This window comes from Panthera onca, chromosome A1 (assembly GCF_046562875.1).
Source record: "Panthera onca isolate mPanOnc1 chromosome A1, mPanOnc1 haplotype 2, whole genome shotgun sequence".
NCBI classification, from domain to species: domain Eukaryota; kingdom Metazoa; phylum Chordata; class Mammalia; order Carnivora; family Felidae; genus Panthera; species Panthera onca.
Window position 1 is genome coordinate 204,263,113 of NC_138339.1, and position 19,346 is coordinate 204,282,458.

At 35.3% G+C, this 19,346-nt stretch overlaps 1 protein-coding gene across 6 annotated transcripts in view; it reads right to left on the reverse strand.

The window, feature by feature from the left end:
* The window catches only part of TDRD3 (tudor domain containing 3), a 166,456-nt gene that overhangs the window by 40,005 nt on the left and 107,105 nt on the right, over window positions 1-19,346 (reverse strand). For all 6 annotated transcript variants that reach the window (XM_060637033.3, XM_060637034.3, XM_060637030.3 and 3 more), the window contains exon 11: window positions 1,136-1,986. In XM_060637033.3, coding sequence (XP_060493016.3) covers window positions 1,136-1,986 — 851 coding nt within the window. The remainder of the gene's footprint in view (window positions 1-1,135; window positions 1,987-19,346) is intronic.

Genomic DNA, 19,346 nt, shown 5'->3' on the forward strand with positions numbered 1-19,346 from the left:
TCCACCCAGATCTATACTATGAGTCTGTTTATTCCTATCTTGCTGGTATCTCCAGTCCCCTACCACTCTACTTTTTTCCTACATAAGTGCCCTATTCAGAATTAACTAATTAACAGAGTCCATAAATAATTATGAAATCCCTATATTAGAGGAGAAGCAGAGCTGCAGAGGAAAACTAGACAGACATAGCCCTGCCTTCAAGAAACTCAAAATTATGGTAGGGGAAGGAGTTATCAATCCAAGAACCAAAACCAAAAATACAAATTGTGGTAAGTTTTAGAAGGTGAATAAGGCACTGACTGAGAAAGACAACAGTGTAGAAGGGAGGAGGGGGCAGGTCAAAGAAGGCTTCTCTAGGAAGTGATATTGCAACCAAGCTCTCAATGATGAGAATAGTTGGTAGAAGAGTATGTTGGGCAGAAGGGAAAATATGTGCAAAGGTCCTTCTCTCTGAGGGTTCCTTTTTCCTCTTTCCTTTCCTGTTCTCTATTGGTCTTCTCCCTCTCACCCAGGCTCTTTTAACTGATCCACCGTATTCCTTCTTGACCACATCTTCTGTCTTTCCCTTACCTTTTCTCCATGATTTCCCTCTTTCCACTGTAGTCAGCATATAATGTAGAACTAGAGTGTTTAAATTATTGGCTTAATAATTATCATTTATTATTAGCTAAATAATTAACCTTTCTGTTATTTCTTTAAGTAGGCTGATTGTATATTTTCTTTAATTTAGATGTAATCTGCAGAATTTAACTCTGTGCCACTCAATTCATTTTCTTCCTTGTAAATCAGTATAACTTTACTAGAAAGAAAAGCAAACATTGACAGTTCAGTCGGTAAGTGAAATAACTGATCAACTCTACTTAATCGCTTTTAAATACTATTCCGATAGGCAATCTAAAATCAAACCTTACTTAACCAAATCTTACGAGACTGATTCTCTATAAGGATCCATAAAAAATATTAAATATTTTATTTTTCCTCTTTTATAAATTACATATCTATAGATCTGTTCAAAGACTCTAAACAGATACAGCCATAGAACAAAACTCATAGTCCCAAAGCAATGGCCTTCTACAGTCTCACTAGGGGGTGACATTTAATAACATTAGAATATGAAACGTTACAGCATGCATACCTTGTTGTCTTCCCAATAAAGTGCAAAACATTCATCTCCAGGTTTCCACAATTTTGCATACTCCATAGGAATAGATGATTCTAGTACTTTTTCTGGTTTAATTGGCCCAGATCTTCTTTTGGGCCCACTATTGTAAAATACTTTATCATCATAGGGTGTAGCTGTGATGGGTCCTGCTGGCTTAATAGGTCCTACTCGCCTGCCCTTCAGTGGCATTTCTGTCTCTCCATTTGGAACACCAACGAAACTATTAGTTCGGACGGGATTCTGGAAATCAGTATTTACATTAAAATGTTTTTCAATTTTTACACCACTGAAACTTTCGTTATTTATTGTTCGTGGTTTCCTGTCATGAAAATGATCAGGATTTGTTGTTTGGTTTTCTCTTTTCCCACGTTTTTGATTATTATAGTCAATGGATTCTTGAGGAAGTGGGTTTTCTTTTACCTCTGCATAGGACGGACCTTTTCCTGATCTGCTTTGCATAGAGTTATCCCTTTTTTTAAAAGCACCATCATTGTGCTGAGAGCTTAAAAGGTAGGAAGCATCTTTAGTTCTGTCATATCTAGAATAGGGTCTATCACACTTGATTCTCTCTTCAGCCCATGCTTCGGATCCTGAAGAAGTACTTGGTCTTTCAGAACCTCTGTTTCTAGGTAATCCACTGCCTTCTAAAACTGACTTTGAATTTTGGGGGTCTCTTTGAAAACGAGGAGGCTTTTCATTTCTTGGCTGTCTGGTATCATTTCGAGGCAGATACCGTGGTTGATTACTATCTTTGACTCCATTTTGCTCAGTATTTGACAATCGGTGTTGTCCCTGATGAAGCTGCTGTGGCTGTGGTTTAGGTTCTGAAAAGTAAAAGTTATTATATGTATATTAAAATGAAGACTCTGAATTAATACTGAATTATTTAAAATATCAACAAATTATTATATTAATACAAATTATCAAACTTCTATTTTAACATTTTCCACTACCTTCCCACCTCATTATCTTAATCCCTCTCTGCTTCCTTATAGTTCTATATTTCTAATGTAGTTTTCCTGGTCAGCTGCGTTAATGAAGTAAAGAATAATTCAAAAGGAATTCGTCTTTGTCCTTGAATGTTTGTACTCTTATAACATAGCTATCTATATGTGCTGTTCTGGTAATTCACTTCCCAAAAACAGTAATGAAACAGAATTGCAAACTGCTGACCCAGAAGCTGCTATGAAAGAACACAAGTACAACCGTGCTCAACCCTTTCCTGAATCCCACTTCAATTTAAATATGTACAGCTATCATTGGCAGTCAGGTTCTAGCCTTTGCAAAAAATGTTATTCCTCAAATCTTTCTGCATCTAGAATTGCTAAGTGTTTAGATTACAGGGGCACCTGGGTGGCTCAGTTGGTTAAGTGTCCTACTTCAGCTCAGGTTATGATCTCATGGTGCATGAGTTCGAGCCCCATATTGGGCTCTGTGCTGATGATAGCTCAGAGTCTGGAGCCTGCTTCTGATTCTGTCTGTCTGTCTGTCTGTCTCTCCCTCTCAAAAATAAAGGTTAAAAAATTTTTTTTAAAAAGATTACAAACAGATACCCTACTTACAGAAAAGAGTAATTTCTTTGACTTAGTAATTAAGAGTAACTACTACTTGGAAATATGGAAAAAAGTGTCAAAAATATGATTAAGCATAATAGCACAGATAATGTCAAACTAGAAACCCAAAGCAGTAACATGGTAAACATATACTCATAGATAATTTAATGGCTGTATTTCATGTAGTGGTTTTTATTCTATTTCGATTAGTAACATGCCATTTATACTTTCTTCCTTCACTGTTTCACACAGCATGTCTGTAACCTTATTACCAAACCATATTGAGTGGTCTTTGATGTGCATGTCTTGTTTCTCTTGTCATACACAAGGTCACAATATTTCTCAACAGTGGCACTAATGACATTTTGGGTGAGACTGTTTCCTGCAATGCAAGAAAATTAACCTTTCTGACCTCCAGTTACTAAATGCTAAAGAATCAAAGCATCCTCCATAGTTACTGTGACGAACAAAACTGTCTCCATACATCTTCAAACACCCACCAGAGGCAAAAGGTGCCAGGTAAAATGTCTCAAACAGGGATAAAGAGAAGACCTTTAAAAGTTCGTGAGTGACAAAACAAGTCACAGTAAAAATCAAGACTCGAACTGGCAAGAAACCTCTCAACAGAACCACTGGAAGCTAAAGCCAGTCTAATAGGCTTTAAACGTCTTTGAAATTAAAGGAAAATTATTTCCTAAGTACAATTCTACATCCAGCCAAATCACCCATTAATTTCGACAAAGAATACATGTTTCCAATATGCAAGATCTCAAATAGTAGCCAAGACTGTTTACAGGGATGTTTTTTAAAAATCACTTTTCCCAAGATTTTCTTTATAAATATAACACAACTATCCTATTTTTAACAACTGTAGTCAATATTAAATCCTTCTTTAGAGAGAAGAAAAATGGTCACCTTTGGTTTCTGCTGGCATTATTATCCAGGAGTGAAGATTTAGGAAAGCAAGAATAGCGAACATAAGCAGGACACAAATGAGCATTTTCAGCATAAAGCATGTACTGGCATTTGTTCCACTCATTATTGGAGGATAAAAACAGCAGCTGCCTCTTGCTGACTATCTGCTATGTATTAAGCATGACACGCTAGCATTTCACACACATTATCAATAGGCCCCACAGTCATCTTCAGATACAGGTGTTATGAGATTTATTTAACAGAGAGAGGTCCCATGTACAGTGAGTTGAAGACAATTTTCAGCTTCCAAAATAAGTCAAATATGAAGGTATTTTATTTGTCGTCAATTAGGTTTGAATAGATATTTCAGAAGTAAGCATTTTGGATGTACTATGATTAGGAATAGATTTTTTTCTTAAATTATTCCATTAAGGGCCACCAATATCTATGATGGTCAGGAAGCACAAATAACTTAGGTCATCATGAGAGTAACTAAGTATTCTGCACTACAGACAGGGATCTGGATAACCATGTATACACAATATGGGAGAACTTGACTTCAATTCCTCTAAAAGGAAAAAAAAAAGATTGCTATATTTATTTAATTGATGTACATTAGAGTAAAAAATAAAATGAGTAATTCACTAATACACATTCATTGTATATTATAATATACATTATATATGAATATACTTTATCTCTATTATTATGTTAAGATAATACTGTCAGGGAAAAATCCATTAAAAAAATTAGTCTTTTAACTAAGTGGGGTGCCTGGGTGGCTCAGTCAATTAAACATACGACTCTTGATTTTGGCTCAGGTCACAATCTCATGGTTCCTGAGATTGAGCCCTGCATCAGGCTCCACATTGACAGCAGGGACCCTGGTTGGGATTCTCTCTCTGTCCCTCCCTGCTCTCACACCTGCGTGAGCATGTGTGTGCATGCTCTATCTCAAAATAAACAAACATTAAAAAAAAAATTAAATAAAATAGCTCTTAGAAATAAACTAAATAAGGCAGAAAATACAACTGCGCTTTTGAAAGAATATAGTTTTCATATACATCCATTTTTTTTTCAAAAATAAAGTAAGTCAAGAAAGGAAGGTTCTTAAATGTTTCATCATTCTTGAACTTCCTTAACCCTGAGATCTTTTGTCCTACATTGCTACGCAAGGAAGTCAGATACAGAGTAGGTATTTTGAAACTGAGCTAACATATTAAATAAATAGCAGAATATGCTTAATTACTAAATTGTGGAAAATGTGATTTTAAATAAATTAAGAAATACCCCAAAATCAAACAGAAAGTTACTCAGTTCTCCACTCAGAATCTACTTGCTCTCTGCCACATTCTTCCAAAGGCATGATGATTTCAAACCACCCAAAATACTACTCAAGACTACCAGCCAGGTCTACAGTCACTCTAATAATAAATATACCGAGATACTTTTCTCTATAGGCAGTGGAATAAAATGTAGGGTTTTTTTTTGAAGACCTGAAGAAGAAACATGAAACAAAAACATAAATAGAAATAGGTAACATTTAGTATTTAATGGGAGAAAAAAAGGGATATTAGCAAAAATAATGGAAAAATTCATCACAAAATAGACGAAACTGTGACATCTAAAAGATCAAAGTGATACCCTCATCTTCTTCTTCTTCTTTTTTTTTTTTTTTTTTTTTTTTTTTTTAAGTAGGCTTCACACCCAACATGGGGCTTAAACTCATGATTCTGAGATTGAGAGTCTCATGCTCCACTGACTGAGCCCGGTCAAGTAAAAAAAAAAAAACAAAAAAACAAAGAGCTTTTATGAGGGGTGTCTGGACAGCTCAGTTGGTTAAGAGTCCGACCCTTGATTGTGGCTCACGTCATAATCTCACAGTTGGCGGGATCAAGCCCTACATCAGGCTCTGTGCTGACAGTGTGGAGTCTGCTTGGGATTCTCTTTCTCTCCCTCTCTCTGCCCTACCCCCAGTAAGTTCTTCTTTCTCTCTCTCTCAAATAAAAAATTAATTAAATTAAATTTAAAAAAAAAGTTCATATGAAAAAACTAATAAAAGATTGCTGTATGAGTTCAGTCTGACTTATGATAAAATGTTCCTATTACACTAGATCACGAGTTTCAAATGTATGTTTATAAGATAACTGATTATAATGTTTTACATTCCCATGAGTTGAAATGCAAGGATCATTAAAAATTTTTATTAATTGCCACAAATTATTTGGGTTTATATATAAGAATGTGCTGAATTAATCAGGCATCTGAAACTATTAATATTTCTTTGCTGAATATTCATTTTGCAGTCACAGTTGTACCTACATTTTGTAGTAGAAAATCAAGTACGTTTTGTTTCCCAAGATGACTCTTCAATTTATTCTGAGACATCTACCAGAAGAAGAAGTGACTTAATATTTATTTAGATTTTACTATGTGCCTGACAACTCTACTTAGAAGGTCTTTTGCTTACATTATTTCATGTAATTCTCATAACCACTCCGAAGGGCAGTATTATCTTTATTTTACAAAAAGAAACAAGCCTAGAAGCTAGAAAATGTTGGTGCCAGAATTTAAACTCAAATCTAACTGAAACCACTACTTTCCACTATGCCAAGCTGCTTGCCTAGAGAAACAAAACAGAATGCAACCAACAACATGTTAGTTACAATTTTGTCACCTACATCTGTTCATTTCTGGTGAGATGCAGAAATCACAAAGACTCTTTCCTAATCCCTGTTGGGCTGAAAAATAAATTTGGATACCAGGAAACTTTGGATATTACCAGAATCCTGAGCTAAAATTAATAATCTCTTTCCATTAATGCAAAAACAAACAAACAAACAAACAAAAAAACAACCTGAAACCCCTATTAACAGTTGGCTGAACTTAGAATCTCACAAACTGACACCCAGAGGTAGCAAGTCTGTGGGTACAACCTCTGCAGAAGGGCTGCATAGGTTACACCACAGCTCTGCCAATTAATAGTTTTGTAACCTTAGGTAACATAAGCTTTTCTGAGCCTCATCTTTAAGGTATGGGATAACAGTAGAGCCTACCTCAAAGGATTGACTAAGTTTAATACATGCAAAGTACTTAGAACAGTATCTGGCTTTAATAAGCACTCAGTAAATGTGAGCGGTCACTGTTATTATTATGATTACTATTAGCATTATAATTATGCAAGCCAATTTAAACAACACTTGGATGGTAAGGCACTTCCCTATTTACACGGCTCCCCTACCACAATCCCTAACTTTAGTTAGGATCCTTACCTCACTGTATTTATTTTTTGTTTGCGTTTGGTTTTTTGTTGTGCTTGTTGTTGCAAATAGGGCAGAAAGAATGCTTTAGTAAAAACTTTACTGTCAAATTATGTAAGTCATATTATAGAGAAAATTTAGATCAGAAAATCAAAATCTTACTCTAATACTGTTTTCTACTTAAAATATTATAAACATTCTCTAGATAAAATTTCTTTTATATACCCTTTAAAATGTTTCTATCTTAGAAAATACTAATAAATATTTTAAAAAGTAAAAATTACTAATAATCCTATCATAAAAAATACATACAAAATAAAAGTACTACCTTCCGCCTAACCAATTCCACCTCTAGGGATGGCCACTATTAACATTTCAGAGGTTATTCTTCCTTTTTATATAAGCCATATAGATATATCTATACATATTTTTAAATTTTAAACAACAGAAAAAAGTCAGACTCACCCATATCTCATAGGCTGTAGTATACTTTTTTTTTTAATGTTTATTTTTGAGAGAGAGAGAGAGAGACCGCGTGCGCACACAACAGAGCATGAGTGGGGAAGGGGCAGAGAGAGAGGGAGGCACAGAATCCGAAGCAGGCTCCAGGCTCTGAGCTGTTAACTCAGAGCCCGATGTGGGGCTCGAACCCACAAAATGCGAGATCATGACCCGAGTCAAAGTTGTAAAATTAACCAACTGAGCCATCCCGGCTCCCCGGCCGCCATATCTTTCCAAGTCAGTACCCAGAGTTATCTCATTCTTTTTGATATTGCATGTTTGTTTTTTTTTTTTTTCTTAAAGGAGGGTACTTTAAATATTATTAAGTATTAACCAAATTAAGGGTGGAGTGTACGGCTTACTTGGCATTTTTTTTTCCAGTGCCTGGCTACAACAGTCAGGCAAACAGATGGTATTCAGTAAGTATTTGCTCAAAGAAAGATACAGTTACTAAAAGCAATGGGCATGGAACAAGTTTCCAAGTTCAAAACCATTACCTGTTTAACACTGTCACCTGGGCTCAGCTAAGAGGGCAATACTGAAATAGAAAATACACTTCCCTGTATTATTTTCTGTATGAAAGGTTTGCATGAAAGCATTGGGACAGAGTTAGATTGAGTTCAAGTGATTACAGACAAAGACTGCACAACATATAAACACTGAGCTCAAGCAAAATAAATTAATTCTCCCACTTCCGAGTGATGCGCCGTTAATAAAGTCCCAAAGAGCCCCAGTTTCTTCATCTGGAAAGTGTGGATAATTATATTTATTACAAGATTATGGTGAAGAATCAATTAGAAAATATTTGTGAAATTGCTTTTCTTATGGCCCATATAGGGCCTTTGGAATTAGACTGACAATTGAAAGTAAGTCCCAGTCCTACCATTGAGCAGCTGTGTTACCTTTTAAAACTGGAATAATGCTACCTACCTATTTCCTTCATTAAGTTACTCTGTACTATAGTTAGTGAGCACTGACTATGGACAAGCATCAACACCATTCTAGTCATTGTATACAAAGCAGTAGTAAGGCTCCTAAGTGCTCTCTCCGGTGCTGCTTTAGGTATAATGGGAAGAAGTAAACAACAAATAAGTAAACCAACTAATAACACAGCTTAAAATTGTGAAAAAGACAAAGAGGGAAATATATAGACTTTTATATAAAACTGGGAGGAGTGGCTATATACCAACTCAGGGGGAGCATTTCTCTGAAGAAGCCGTGCTTCGGTTGTGCTCTAAAGAATGAGAAGCAATGCAATGAAGTCGAGAAGAGTGGTCCAAGGAGCAGGAACAGCACGCGCAAAAGTCCTGGCCTGGAAACTTGCTTCGTGGAGTTAATGTGTTCCTAAAAAAATCTTGGCAGGCCCAATTTTAGGTAAAAACACAATCACTGGTAATTATTAATTTCAAGGGAGGAACAGTTACAAATAGCAATACCCCAAAATTGATGTCCTTTATGCCAAATAAAAACAGCAAATTCCAGAAAAAAAGACACAAAAATGAACATTAGTAATTGGACGTGGCGTTTTCTTTCGTTACTCAAAGGCGTAATTTTTCTTTTTTTAATTTTCATGATACTCTCTCTTAATTGTGATGAACGTTAAGCTTAAGGCTAAGCTCACAAATAAACATGTGTGATACTCAGTGTTCACAGAATTAATCCTTTAGTATTGCAAATCCTGTTCAAAAACAGAGAGAAAAAAGTCCATGAAAAAAAAGGGTGGGCGTGGCGCCTAAAATCACCGCTGCTATAAACGAACGGATAGAAGAACGCTGAGGAAACACAATGTGCACCCACAGTACAGCTGCTGCCCGTTCTCCAGTCCTGCTCAAAAGGCAGGCAGAGTCCGAGCCAGTGCTTACAGGTGCAAGAGAAAACAAAAGGTTTATAGTTCGGGGAGTACACTAGGATTGCTCACATAGGTAAATGACCAAATGAGCTTAGCTCAGGGTACAACTATAACACCCTCACCTTGCAAATATGGAAGGGGGAGAAGCTTAACCAAGGGCATACAATGAACTGGGGTAGAACTGGGATTAACCGAGCACTCAGGTTCCAGACTCCAGTATTAACCTCCCTGCTATACATCCTCAACAACAATACCATTGTGCTGGTAACATTAAGTCATTAATAACCAGGAGTCATTTTCAGTACTTCCTCACAGAACACAGGTTAGCATTACCATAAAAATATTTTTGCCAGGGTTAAAAAAAAAAAAAAAGCATTTGCTATACAGGTCAATTCATTAAATGAAAATACATATATTTAATTCAGCTGATTTTCCTCCTTTTTCTTCCTTATAAACAAATTGCAGGAGTATAGCTTCATCACACATCTCATATGCAAAACATGCCACTGGATTCATTTAATTTTTCTTCTACCTCTAAACACATTAAACGCATAATGTCCTCTTTAGAGGGCTTTTCTAGCCAGTTTGGCCTTTTCTTCATCCGTAACTAATAGACACTCTAAAACAGAGTTTTTTTCCTGGTAAATGAGAAAAGTCTTGTTCTGTTTTCTTTTTTTTTTTTTTTTTAAGTTTATTTATTTGTTTTGAGGGAGAGAGAGAGAGAGAGAGAGAGAGAGAGAGAGAACAAGCAGTTGAGGAGCAGAGAGAGAGGGGAGAGGCAGGCTCTGCACTGTCAGTGTGGAGCCAGACACGGGGCTTGAACTCATGAACCCATGAGATCACGACCTGAGCCAAAATCGAGACTTAGACACTTAACTGACTGAGCCACCCAGGGGCCCCTGAGTGTTTTCAGTATATTTTGATCACACATCCCTGCAGGCCTGCACAGTGCCTGAAGGTGTCCCAGGAGTCGTCCTTCTGGCTTCTCTTCAGATCTCAACTTAGATTTCACTTTTTCTCCTTCAACCCCACAGACAGCAACCAACTCTAATACCAAGTGAGCACTGTCAGTCATACTTCTGTGTTTCTTGCAAAACTCAAGCTGGATTATTTCATCTTCCTAGCATATTGTGGACACATAATAACACAAGAATTTTTTTAATCCAACGTGGCACTGCAGCCTTACTGTCATTCCCATACTACTCACTGCCATTGATGCCTTTCGTTCAGCTGTTCATTGGTCGACTCAGGTGAGTCAGGTAATGTCCCCCTTGTTGATAAACTGGGAGTTTATACAAGAGATGCTAAACTTGTGAGTCACAAACCACTTAGAAATGCAATGTGTATCTTTCTGCTTTAACTCAAATATCAATGTGTACTGCAAAAACACACTGGAAACGTCGACTAAAATGTCACTTATTATCAAACTTGTAAAAACTCAAAGAATGGTGTGTCAGAACAACTAAAACTCTCATACAGGAAATATCTGTCAAGCGTAAGAAACTAAACTTAACTTGTATGATCTTTTCTTCCAAGCTGATTAGTATTTTCCAGGATCATGACTATAATTTTAGACTCCACATTATCTTTGTAACACATTTCTTGCAAATTTCACAGAAAACTATAGCAAAACAAAAATGAGAACTTTCACAATTTGAAGCCAAAATATGCTAGTGATATTTAAAGGTACTTTATTTTTAGGGGCAAAAAATGAAAATAAGGAGAATTTTTAGAGAGAAGAAGCAAAGGAATGTCCATTTATGGGCTAGAATACTATTTTTAAAAAGCCACAGTACCCCACTGCAACAGGTTACCTACTGATACAGAAAATGATTCCGGTAGAATAGCTGAAACTGAGAGTAATCCTCCAACAAGTGAAACAAAATAAACTTAAGTCATTAAAGGTATTTGCTACAAAAATATGGTCTCAACTGATTAGTACATGAACTCACACCATAAATGAAGCATAACACCTTCTAATATTCCTAGATCTATATTTCAGCCATTTTATACATAATTGTCAACTAATTTTCTCAATGATACAAATCAGGGCTATTTGTGTAAAACGTCTTTAGATGTTGTATATATTCTGCAATAATCACAAAACTCTTCGGCTCTGAAAATTAGTCTATCAGCTCAAAATCTGTATACTTTGTTTCCTCAATAAAAACAAAAACAAAAACAAAAACAAAAACCTTTCCTCTACAAATTTATTCTGAATGAGTTCTGATTTAGATTACAAAATATAAGAACAGGGACTATATCTTATGCCTTGTAGGTACATACAAATACAAGTACTTATTAAATGATTATGTTTTCCAAATACTGTAAAAATAAAATGTAAACTTTAAAAAATATTATGTGATAGGCAGGAAGAGAAATCACCCATCATCTCAAGCATTTAGCTTCACTTTTTCATGCGATATTAAATGTGTTCTCTCTTATCACTCTCTTCAAAATCATCATTTTAATATCCATATAACAATTATCTGCTGGATATCCTTCAGCTTATCTTTCAATCCTACCACTTCACTAGCACTATTTTTGTCAAGGTCTTCAATCAGTGGTGTGCTGGACCCAATGTGAACATTGTATAAGACCTAACATTAAATTTTCAGAAAATCTGGAAGCTGATTGTTAAACTATTGATTGCCTGAGATCAGCCACAGTGGAAATATTTACACCACAGAAATGAGGAAAAGCTAAAGAACGGGCATTCCCTCACCCCCGCCTCTTCTCCCACAGCCTGCTGTTAACATTCACCTGTGTGCTATTTATGCTATGTAAACTCAATGGACACTTTACATCTTGTCTCTCACTCACTCTCATACTCCTCCTACTTCTTTCAGCTCTTTTCTCAGTTTCCTTTGCTGGCTCCTCCACCTCTACTTGATCTCTAAACACAACTGCTTGCTTGATGTCTCTCCTTGGTTTTTAAAAATTGGCGTATCTTAAAATTAAACTGTCGGTTGCTCTTTCCCCAAAAAACCCAACAGATGTTTAGAAATGGGGCATGGTAGAAAGAGTTCTGAGTTGGGAATCAGACAGACAGAGGTCCAAATTCCAGATCTTTAGTTCTTATGGGTAATATGTTTTATCTCCAAGCCTATAACTTACCTGTCAAATGGAAATAACAATGTATCTTTTGCATTTGCAGATGATTAAACGATTTATGAATTAATAGTATGCAAAGCACCTAGAACAGTTCCCAGCATATAGTAGATGTTCAATAAAGGCACATATTTTATTTTATGGTCATTAAATGCTTAAATGAATGGACCATTAATTGAGGAGGAGGAAAACAGAAGAATGGCAAAAATGAAAAAGAGGCTCACTTGTCCTAGTATTCTGAGCAAAGCTGTATCTCTTCTATAGATCTAAGCACCAAACAAAATTAATTATATGTCATAACTGATAGCATGGTTAACATATTTAAAAAATATGTATGCCACATAATTTGATTTCTGTACATTTGTCTGAAAAAATAATCATCAATATGTAAATTTAACCAAATTTAACTAAAAGACTATTTTGGAAGGTTATTGTTATAAGCAAAATTTGGAAACTTTCAAATTACTAACAGCATTAATGGAATTATAATCGATTACTATGCAGCCATTAAAAATCATGCTGACACAAATATATAATTACATAGAAATAGAGTTATATTTTATTGTTGGGACAAAACGCAGGTTATTTAAGTATGATCTCAAACAGAAACAAAAACAGAATATGGTGATGAGATCATGGGCCATTTTCCTTTTCTTTTGTTAACTATATTTTTAATTTTTTCTAAATTTATCAGGTAACACAGATACAACAGGAAATAATACACTTCTGTGGTACGTGATCAAAGAATTTATTAACCTCAATTCTTAGCTCCTATTTTTAAAATGCCCTTCTAAGACATGTTTTAAAAAGTGCATTTCGAATTTTTGGTAAACTGATTTTAACCAACTTTCTATATATTTCCTTTAAAAATTTTCACTAAAATTATCCCTAAATCCACATACAATTTTTGTATATAATTATCAAATTCAAGTAACTACTAAATTCACATTTATAATCAGGACATTACATGTGCAGCACTGCAGAATATTTTCACAGTATTTTCATTTGAGAATTCCAGATTACATGAGACATTCAACACTTTGTTACAGAATAGGTTTTGTATTAGATGATTTTGCCCAATTGTAGGCTGATGTACATTTTCTGAACATGCTTAACTTAGGCTAGGCTAAACTATGATGTTCAGTGTATATACCTTAGGCTAGGTGTATTAAATGTGTTTTGACTTGCGATATTTTCAACTTACGATGGGTTTACTAGTAAGTAACCCTATCTTAAGTCAAGGAAGATCTCTACTTGGGCAATCCTTTCTTGAGGAAACCCTTCTCAAGAACATGTAGCCTAACACATACACAGTCTCTTTTCTTGACTTAGTTTCCTGCTTTCCTAATTGAACTATTACCATTATATCACATATCCTTCCTACACCTCCTATTCTTCAGTCTTTAAAATTTGAGCTATAAATCTATAAGCCAAACTATTTAAGCTGACTTGAAACCTGATTAAAAGAAAATAAAACAAGACCAAAAAAGACACCTAACAACTATCAAAAGCATGCAACTTCATGTCAATTACCCATCAACCACCAATATTATATCTGCCAACATCTAAATACATTATTTACAACTGAATATTACGCAGAATTTGAAATTAGGCAGTAATGTTAACCACGTAAATACTACTTCTCACATAACCCACAGGAAATAGAGTAATAGAACACCACAAAAACAGTATGCATAGCAGAGTCTGAATATTATTCTGACAATGAGAAGAGATAATAGAGTATTTTAAGCAAGGGGGTAGTGGGATTAAGTTTGTGCTTTGAAAGATCGCTGACAATATGGAGAATGGGATGATAAAGTTCTGCAAGGAGTCAGGGGCGGGATGGTGAAGGCCTGGAGTAGAGCAGTGGGGGTGGAGATGAGGAGGTGATGAGTGAAGGAGGCTGTTGCTACTGTTGCTAATCATGGAGATGATGGTAGTGGTGCTGGTGGAAGAACTACTGCTATGTGGAGGCTTAAGTGTCAAGGACTGTGCTTAGCATTTTATGCGCCATATCTACTTTGATATTCTCAACAACCCGACAGCTAGGTGCTGTTACTATTCCCCCATTTCCCAATAAAGATGTTAAGGTTTAAGAGGTTATGTAACCTTCCCAAAGACATACAACTAATAAATACAGAAGTTGTAATTTAACTTAGTAGTACAATCAGTTGTACTTCTCTATTCCAGCATCTTGTCAATTCTCTCCTTCTTTTGGGAATAGAATCCTGCTTTCCAGGGGAAGGTAGTGGTGGGAACTACTCCTTCCTCCTTATATATAATACTGATGAAATCAATTATATCAGTTAATCAATTAAGATGTCCTGTGTTTTTCCGACTAAGGGGACAGAAGGCCTTTTTCTATCTGACCTCCTAGATATGAGGACCATTTCCCTGTTTCTGACAAACATTTTTTTTAATTACCTTTTATCTCATATCTGACACCAATGGTTGTGCAAGTCTTCTGGGTTTCTGTCCTAGCCACTCCACATACAACAATGCCAATATCATTGGTGGAACTCAGTTGAACTTGGGTAACCAATAATTATGCAATGATAGATACTTATCTTTCCCCGCCAAATATTTACTTGCAAAATGGAGTCTTTCTACCTGCGTATCTTTATACGTCATTATGCCCCCTTATATGTTGGCCTTATGCTACACCTAGAGCTACCTGGATCAATTATTGTTACCACATGGAGACAGTCTGCCAGTATACAAAAAAAGCAGACTTCAGAGGCAGAAAAATTTTCCAGTTATTGAGGCAAAAAAAATCTTTCTTTGTATTTCTCTGGCTTACATCTTAAAGCAAACTAATTTATAAGTTGGTGCCAGAAAATAGGGTGATACAAGTGACAGAACCTCAAATGTAAAACTTGTTTAGCAAAAAAAAGAGTGCTGGATCATGAGAGTCTCCGCATCCCCTAACAGGAAGTTTGAACTCCTCACTGTGCAGTAAAATTGTAGTCTATGGTCTTGAAACTGAGACCAACTAATGAAGGAAGCTGATGCTCTTAAAGAAAGTAGCCAAAGAAGATGTTGGGTACTTCCTAGTTCCTTCAGTATGCCCTACAAGAAAGACACAAGCTGACAAGTTTGAAAGCAGAAGGGGCACAGATATAACTAGGTAAGAGGTGCTTTTCTCAATTATTACCAATAAGCCAAAAAGGCAGAAATAGATAATTGTGCTTCTTGAGGAATTACAGAACTCCATGAACATTTATAAATGTTAGATGAATTCTTAGTTCCTATATTTGTTTAATTTAAATCTTATCCTTTTCATAAAAATATCTCTATTTGGTGGAATATGTTCTTCATATTCTTCCAAGTATTTACTCAACATATGAGTAAATTATATTCTTTATTCTGCTTTCTACAATTCTGATGCAAGATATGAAGAAACATAAATAAAATCGATAACAATTACAGGATAGGCTATACAAAAGAGGGAATAATAGATAAATACAAATGTAAGACAGTTACTCTGTCCACTCTTCTCACCATGTCTTTTGTTCCCCATTCAGAACAAATTAAGGTTTTCCTGGTCTTATTTAGATGTAGAAAGTTAAAACAGTAAAGTTATTGTCTCAGGGTATTCCTACTCCCATCTCTGGCCAACCTAAACTTCCAAATAATTGAACGAATCAAACCTATCCTTTCCATCTCAAGTTGAAATTTAAAACACATATTCCCAATGGACATTGATTTAAGTGGTAGTTATGTATAACAAGGTGATATATTGATAAAGTATATGATGGCACAAAGTATATGATTTTTGAAAGTTGGCTTGATAATCTAGTCACCAATTATAATAACTAGTCTGTAAAATGAAACTTAAAAAAATCTCTATATAAGAACCTTTTGGACACAATCCTATCACAAGGTGGTCAGTTAAATGTTCCCAAGTTGACACCAAGTCATCACATATCACAGAGAAACACTTTAATTAGTGATTACTCTCAGAAAACAATGTAATGCAGCTTCATTTTTTTCAGAATACTGATAAAAATGTCAACTAGAATTATGTTTGATTCCAATTTAAAGATACAACAAAAAGTTAATGTTAAGAGAAAATCTCTCTAAAAAAAGTACATGTGATGATCAATGACCTCTGATGGAAGTTTTAAAAAATTAGAATAAAAAATGATAGCCCGCTTTTAGACAAAAATGTATGATATAATGTGGAAGTAAAAGTGTTACTAACATGCCTTAAATTTGTCAGAAGCTCATTCTTAAAGGATGCATTTTTTTTTTTTTCCAGAAGCCTGACACATTACACAGGATCTGATATGATAATAACAAGTCCATCCAGGCCTACATTTGTTTACCCAGCCAAAAGATGATTTCTAGGGTATTAACATTAAACAAAATCCTCAGACAGATCATATGATACAAAACATAGAAGCAAGAAAGATTTGATTATTCAGCTAAACTAGAAACAAAAATTTAAAAACCCCAAATATATGTATCACTAAATAATGATTATTTCTTTATAATCAATCTGGGACTATAACAGACCCACATGATGACACCAATGTTTTGAACATTAAAATTATAAGATCCTAACGTTTTTCATTAGCTATCCATAAGGCATCAACCATTAAACATTATGGAGACTCCATCCTGAAAAGCCTTCTAGGTTTTCCTTCGGAAAATGGACAACATTTTCTCCCATCAATGAAGTGTTAATTTTAGAACATAGGATTTATGGAACAATGACCAAATTCTAAGAGAAGACCAACACGGAGACTCAATTTTATGACAGTAAAAAGTTATTTCAGGTTTTATTTTCAATTTAAAAAAACCCATAAAACCATAAAATGAGCAGAAAAACAATTCAGTTGTTTGCCTCATCCATTTATTTTACTATGAACCCCGGCTCACCTAAGAAAACTGTAGTAGTATAGAGTGGGTTAGCGAGAGAAAGAATAATGGTGAGGGCAACCACACACAGAGCACTCACATCTATTCCATCACCTTCATTGTAATAGGATTACATGAAGGCAGAGACAGGACAATATGAGAAACACCTACAAGCACAATAATCTTCAGGATATATATGTATCATTTTATTGTCCAGCTGTTTGTGGTCATGTGTTATAATCAATCTGTTACGAATGTTGTCAACATCATCAAAGAAAAAGTTTAGGGTCAGAAGAGCTGCTACTGACAGAATCAGGTTCTGGTCAAACATTTAAAACAATGAAATATTAAACCAAACGGTATTTTCAAGTCTGCCTGATTAAAGTATATTCTAGTCATTCAAAATAACTAGTTGGTCTTATTTTGGCACTAAAACTTTGAAAGAAAGGATTAAATATTATAGACTACAAGCATACCTCATTTTATTGTGCTTCACAGATACTATATTTTTTATAAATTGAAGGTCTGGGGCAATCCTGTGTCCAACAAGTCTATTGGTGTCATTTTTTCCAACAGCACCACTCACTTCATGTCTGTCACATTTTGGTAATATTATTATTTAATATTTCAAATATTGTTATGGTGATCTATCATCAGTGATTATGACTTTCTGAAAGCTCAGATGATGGTTAGCACTTTTTAGCACTAAAGTGTTTTTTAATCAAGGTATGTACATTGTTTTATAGGCATAATGCAGTTGCATATTTAATAGTCTACAGTATAAAGTAAACATAACTTCTATATGTGTTGAAAAATTTTAAAAATCATTTGATCCACTTTATTGCGATATTTACTTTATTACAATATATGCTTTATTCTGGTGGTCTGGAACTGAGCCTCTAATGTCTCCAAGGAGTGCCTGTACAAATATAAATCATGTCTGATTACTGTATTCGAAAAAGCCTCTGCTAAGCCTTTATATGCTGTTCAGTGTGGTTTATACTAAGTAAATGATAAAGTCCTTTTTAATAAGTATTTCTGTGTCTCTTTAGTTTGCGGTTTCTTCTGTCTCACAAAGTAGACAGTAAGCTTCTTTGGGGTAAGAGCTACAAGATCCCTGTATTTCCCCCAAATGTTTTGAAAGAGCTAGTTTATTATATTCTGTATCCCCACCACTTACCATAGACCTGGTACAAATAAATACTACATAAAATACATCTACAGAATGAAGAATTCCTCGGAGCCCATATAATGCAGTCTCACTTCAGTCTCAATCCCATGTTCCCCCTTGCAGACACAAAAAAATTTTTTTGCCTGAAAGCACTGAACAAACTCCATTGTTCTCATAGTGAAGTTTCACAGCCATCACAGTTTTGCACTGCCATCTACATGAAATAAAAACTCCTTAGGACAAAATGTTCTTGATCCATCCCCAGCTTACCACTTCTATCTCTGGCCCTCTGGCCTCACCTCTCCCACACTGTCCCAAAGATAGGGAACTGGTGATCTGATGCCTCCAAGCCTGGATGCCCAGAGCTTCCTCTACTTGGCCTGTCCTTGATCCAATATTCCTCTGCACACGTGTCTGAAGGTCAGATTATATACCTTGTAAAAGCCAAGGATCTGGAATATTATTATTATAAAGTCCATATTTTTTCTCACATGCTAACAGATTCTGTGTCATATTAATAGCAGTGTCATAAATAAAACACATCTACTAAAACAATACCCTATATTACCAGAAGTCTTCATAAACTTCTGTCTCTTCAGAAGACACTGACGTTTGTTTTTGAGTGTAGTATCCAGGTCATGTATCTTAATTAACTTTCATACTTTTTTCCAAATGGAATGCTAATATCATTTCATTTTGTTGGTATAGAATATGTTCTGTGAGAACTGAAGCATTATAGGCACATAGGTCACAGGAAAATTAGTATCTCAGTCTCAACCTCATTATGATTTAGGAGATACTGCAGGAGTCAAAAGCAAATGTAGGGAGACAGAAAGGTAAAAGAAAATCACCAAAGTTCTGATTGGGAGAGTATAAAGGAAGTTGGGACAAAAATATCAGAAAGGCAGAGATTTGAAGAAGCAGTAGAGATTCTCTTGCTGGCTTTACAGAAGGAAACAAA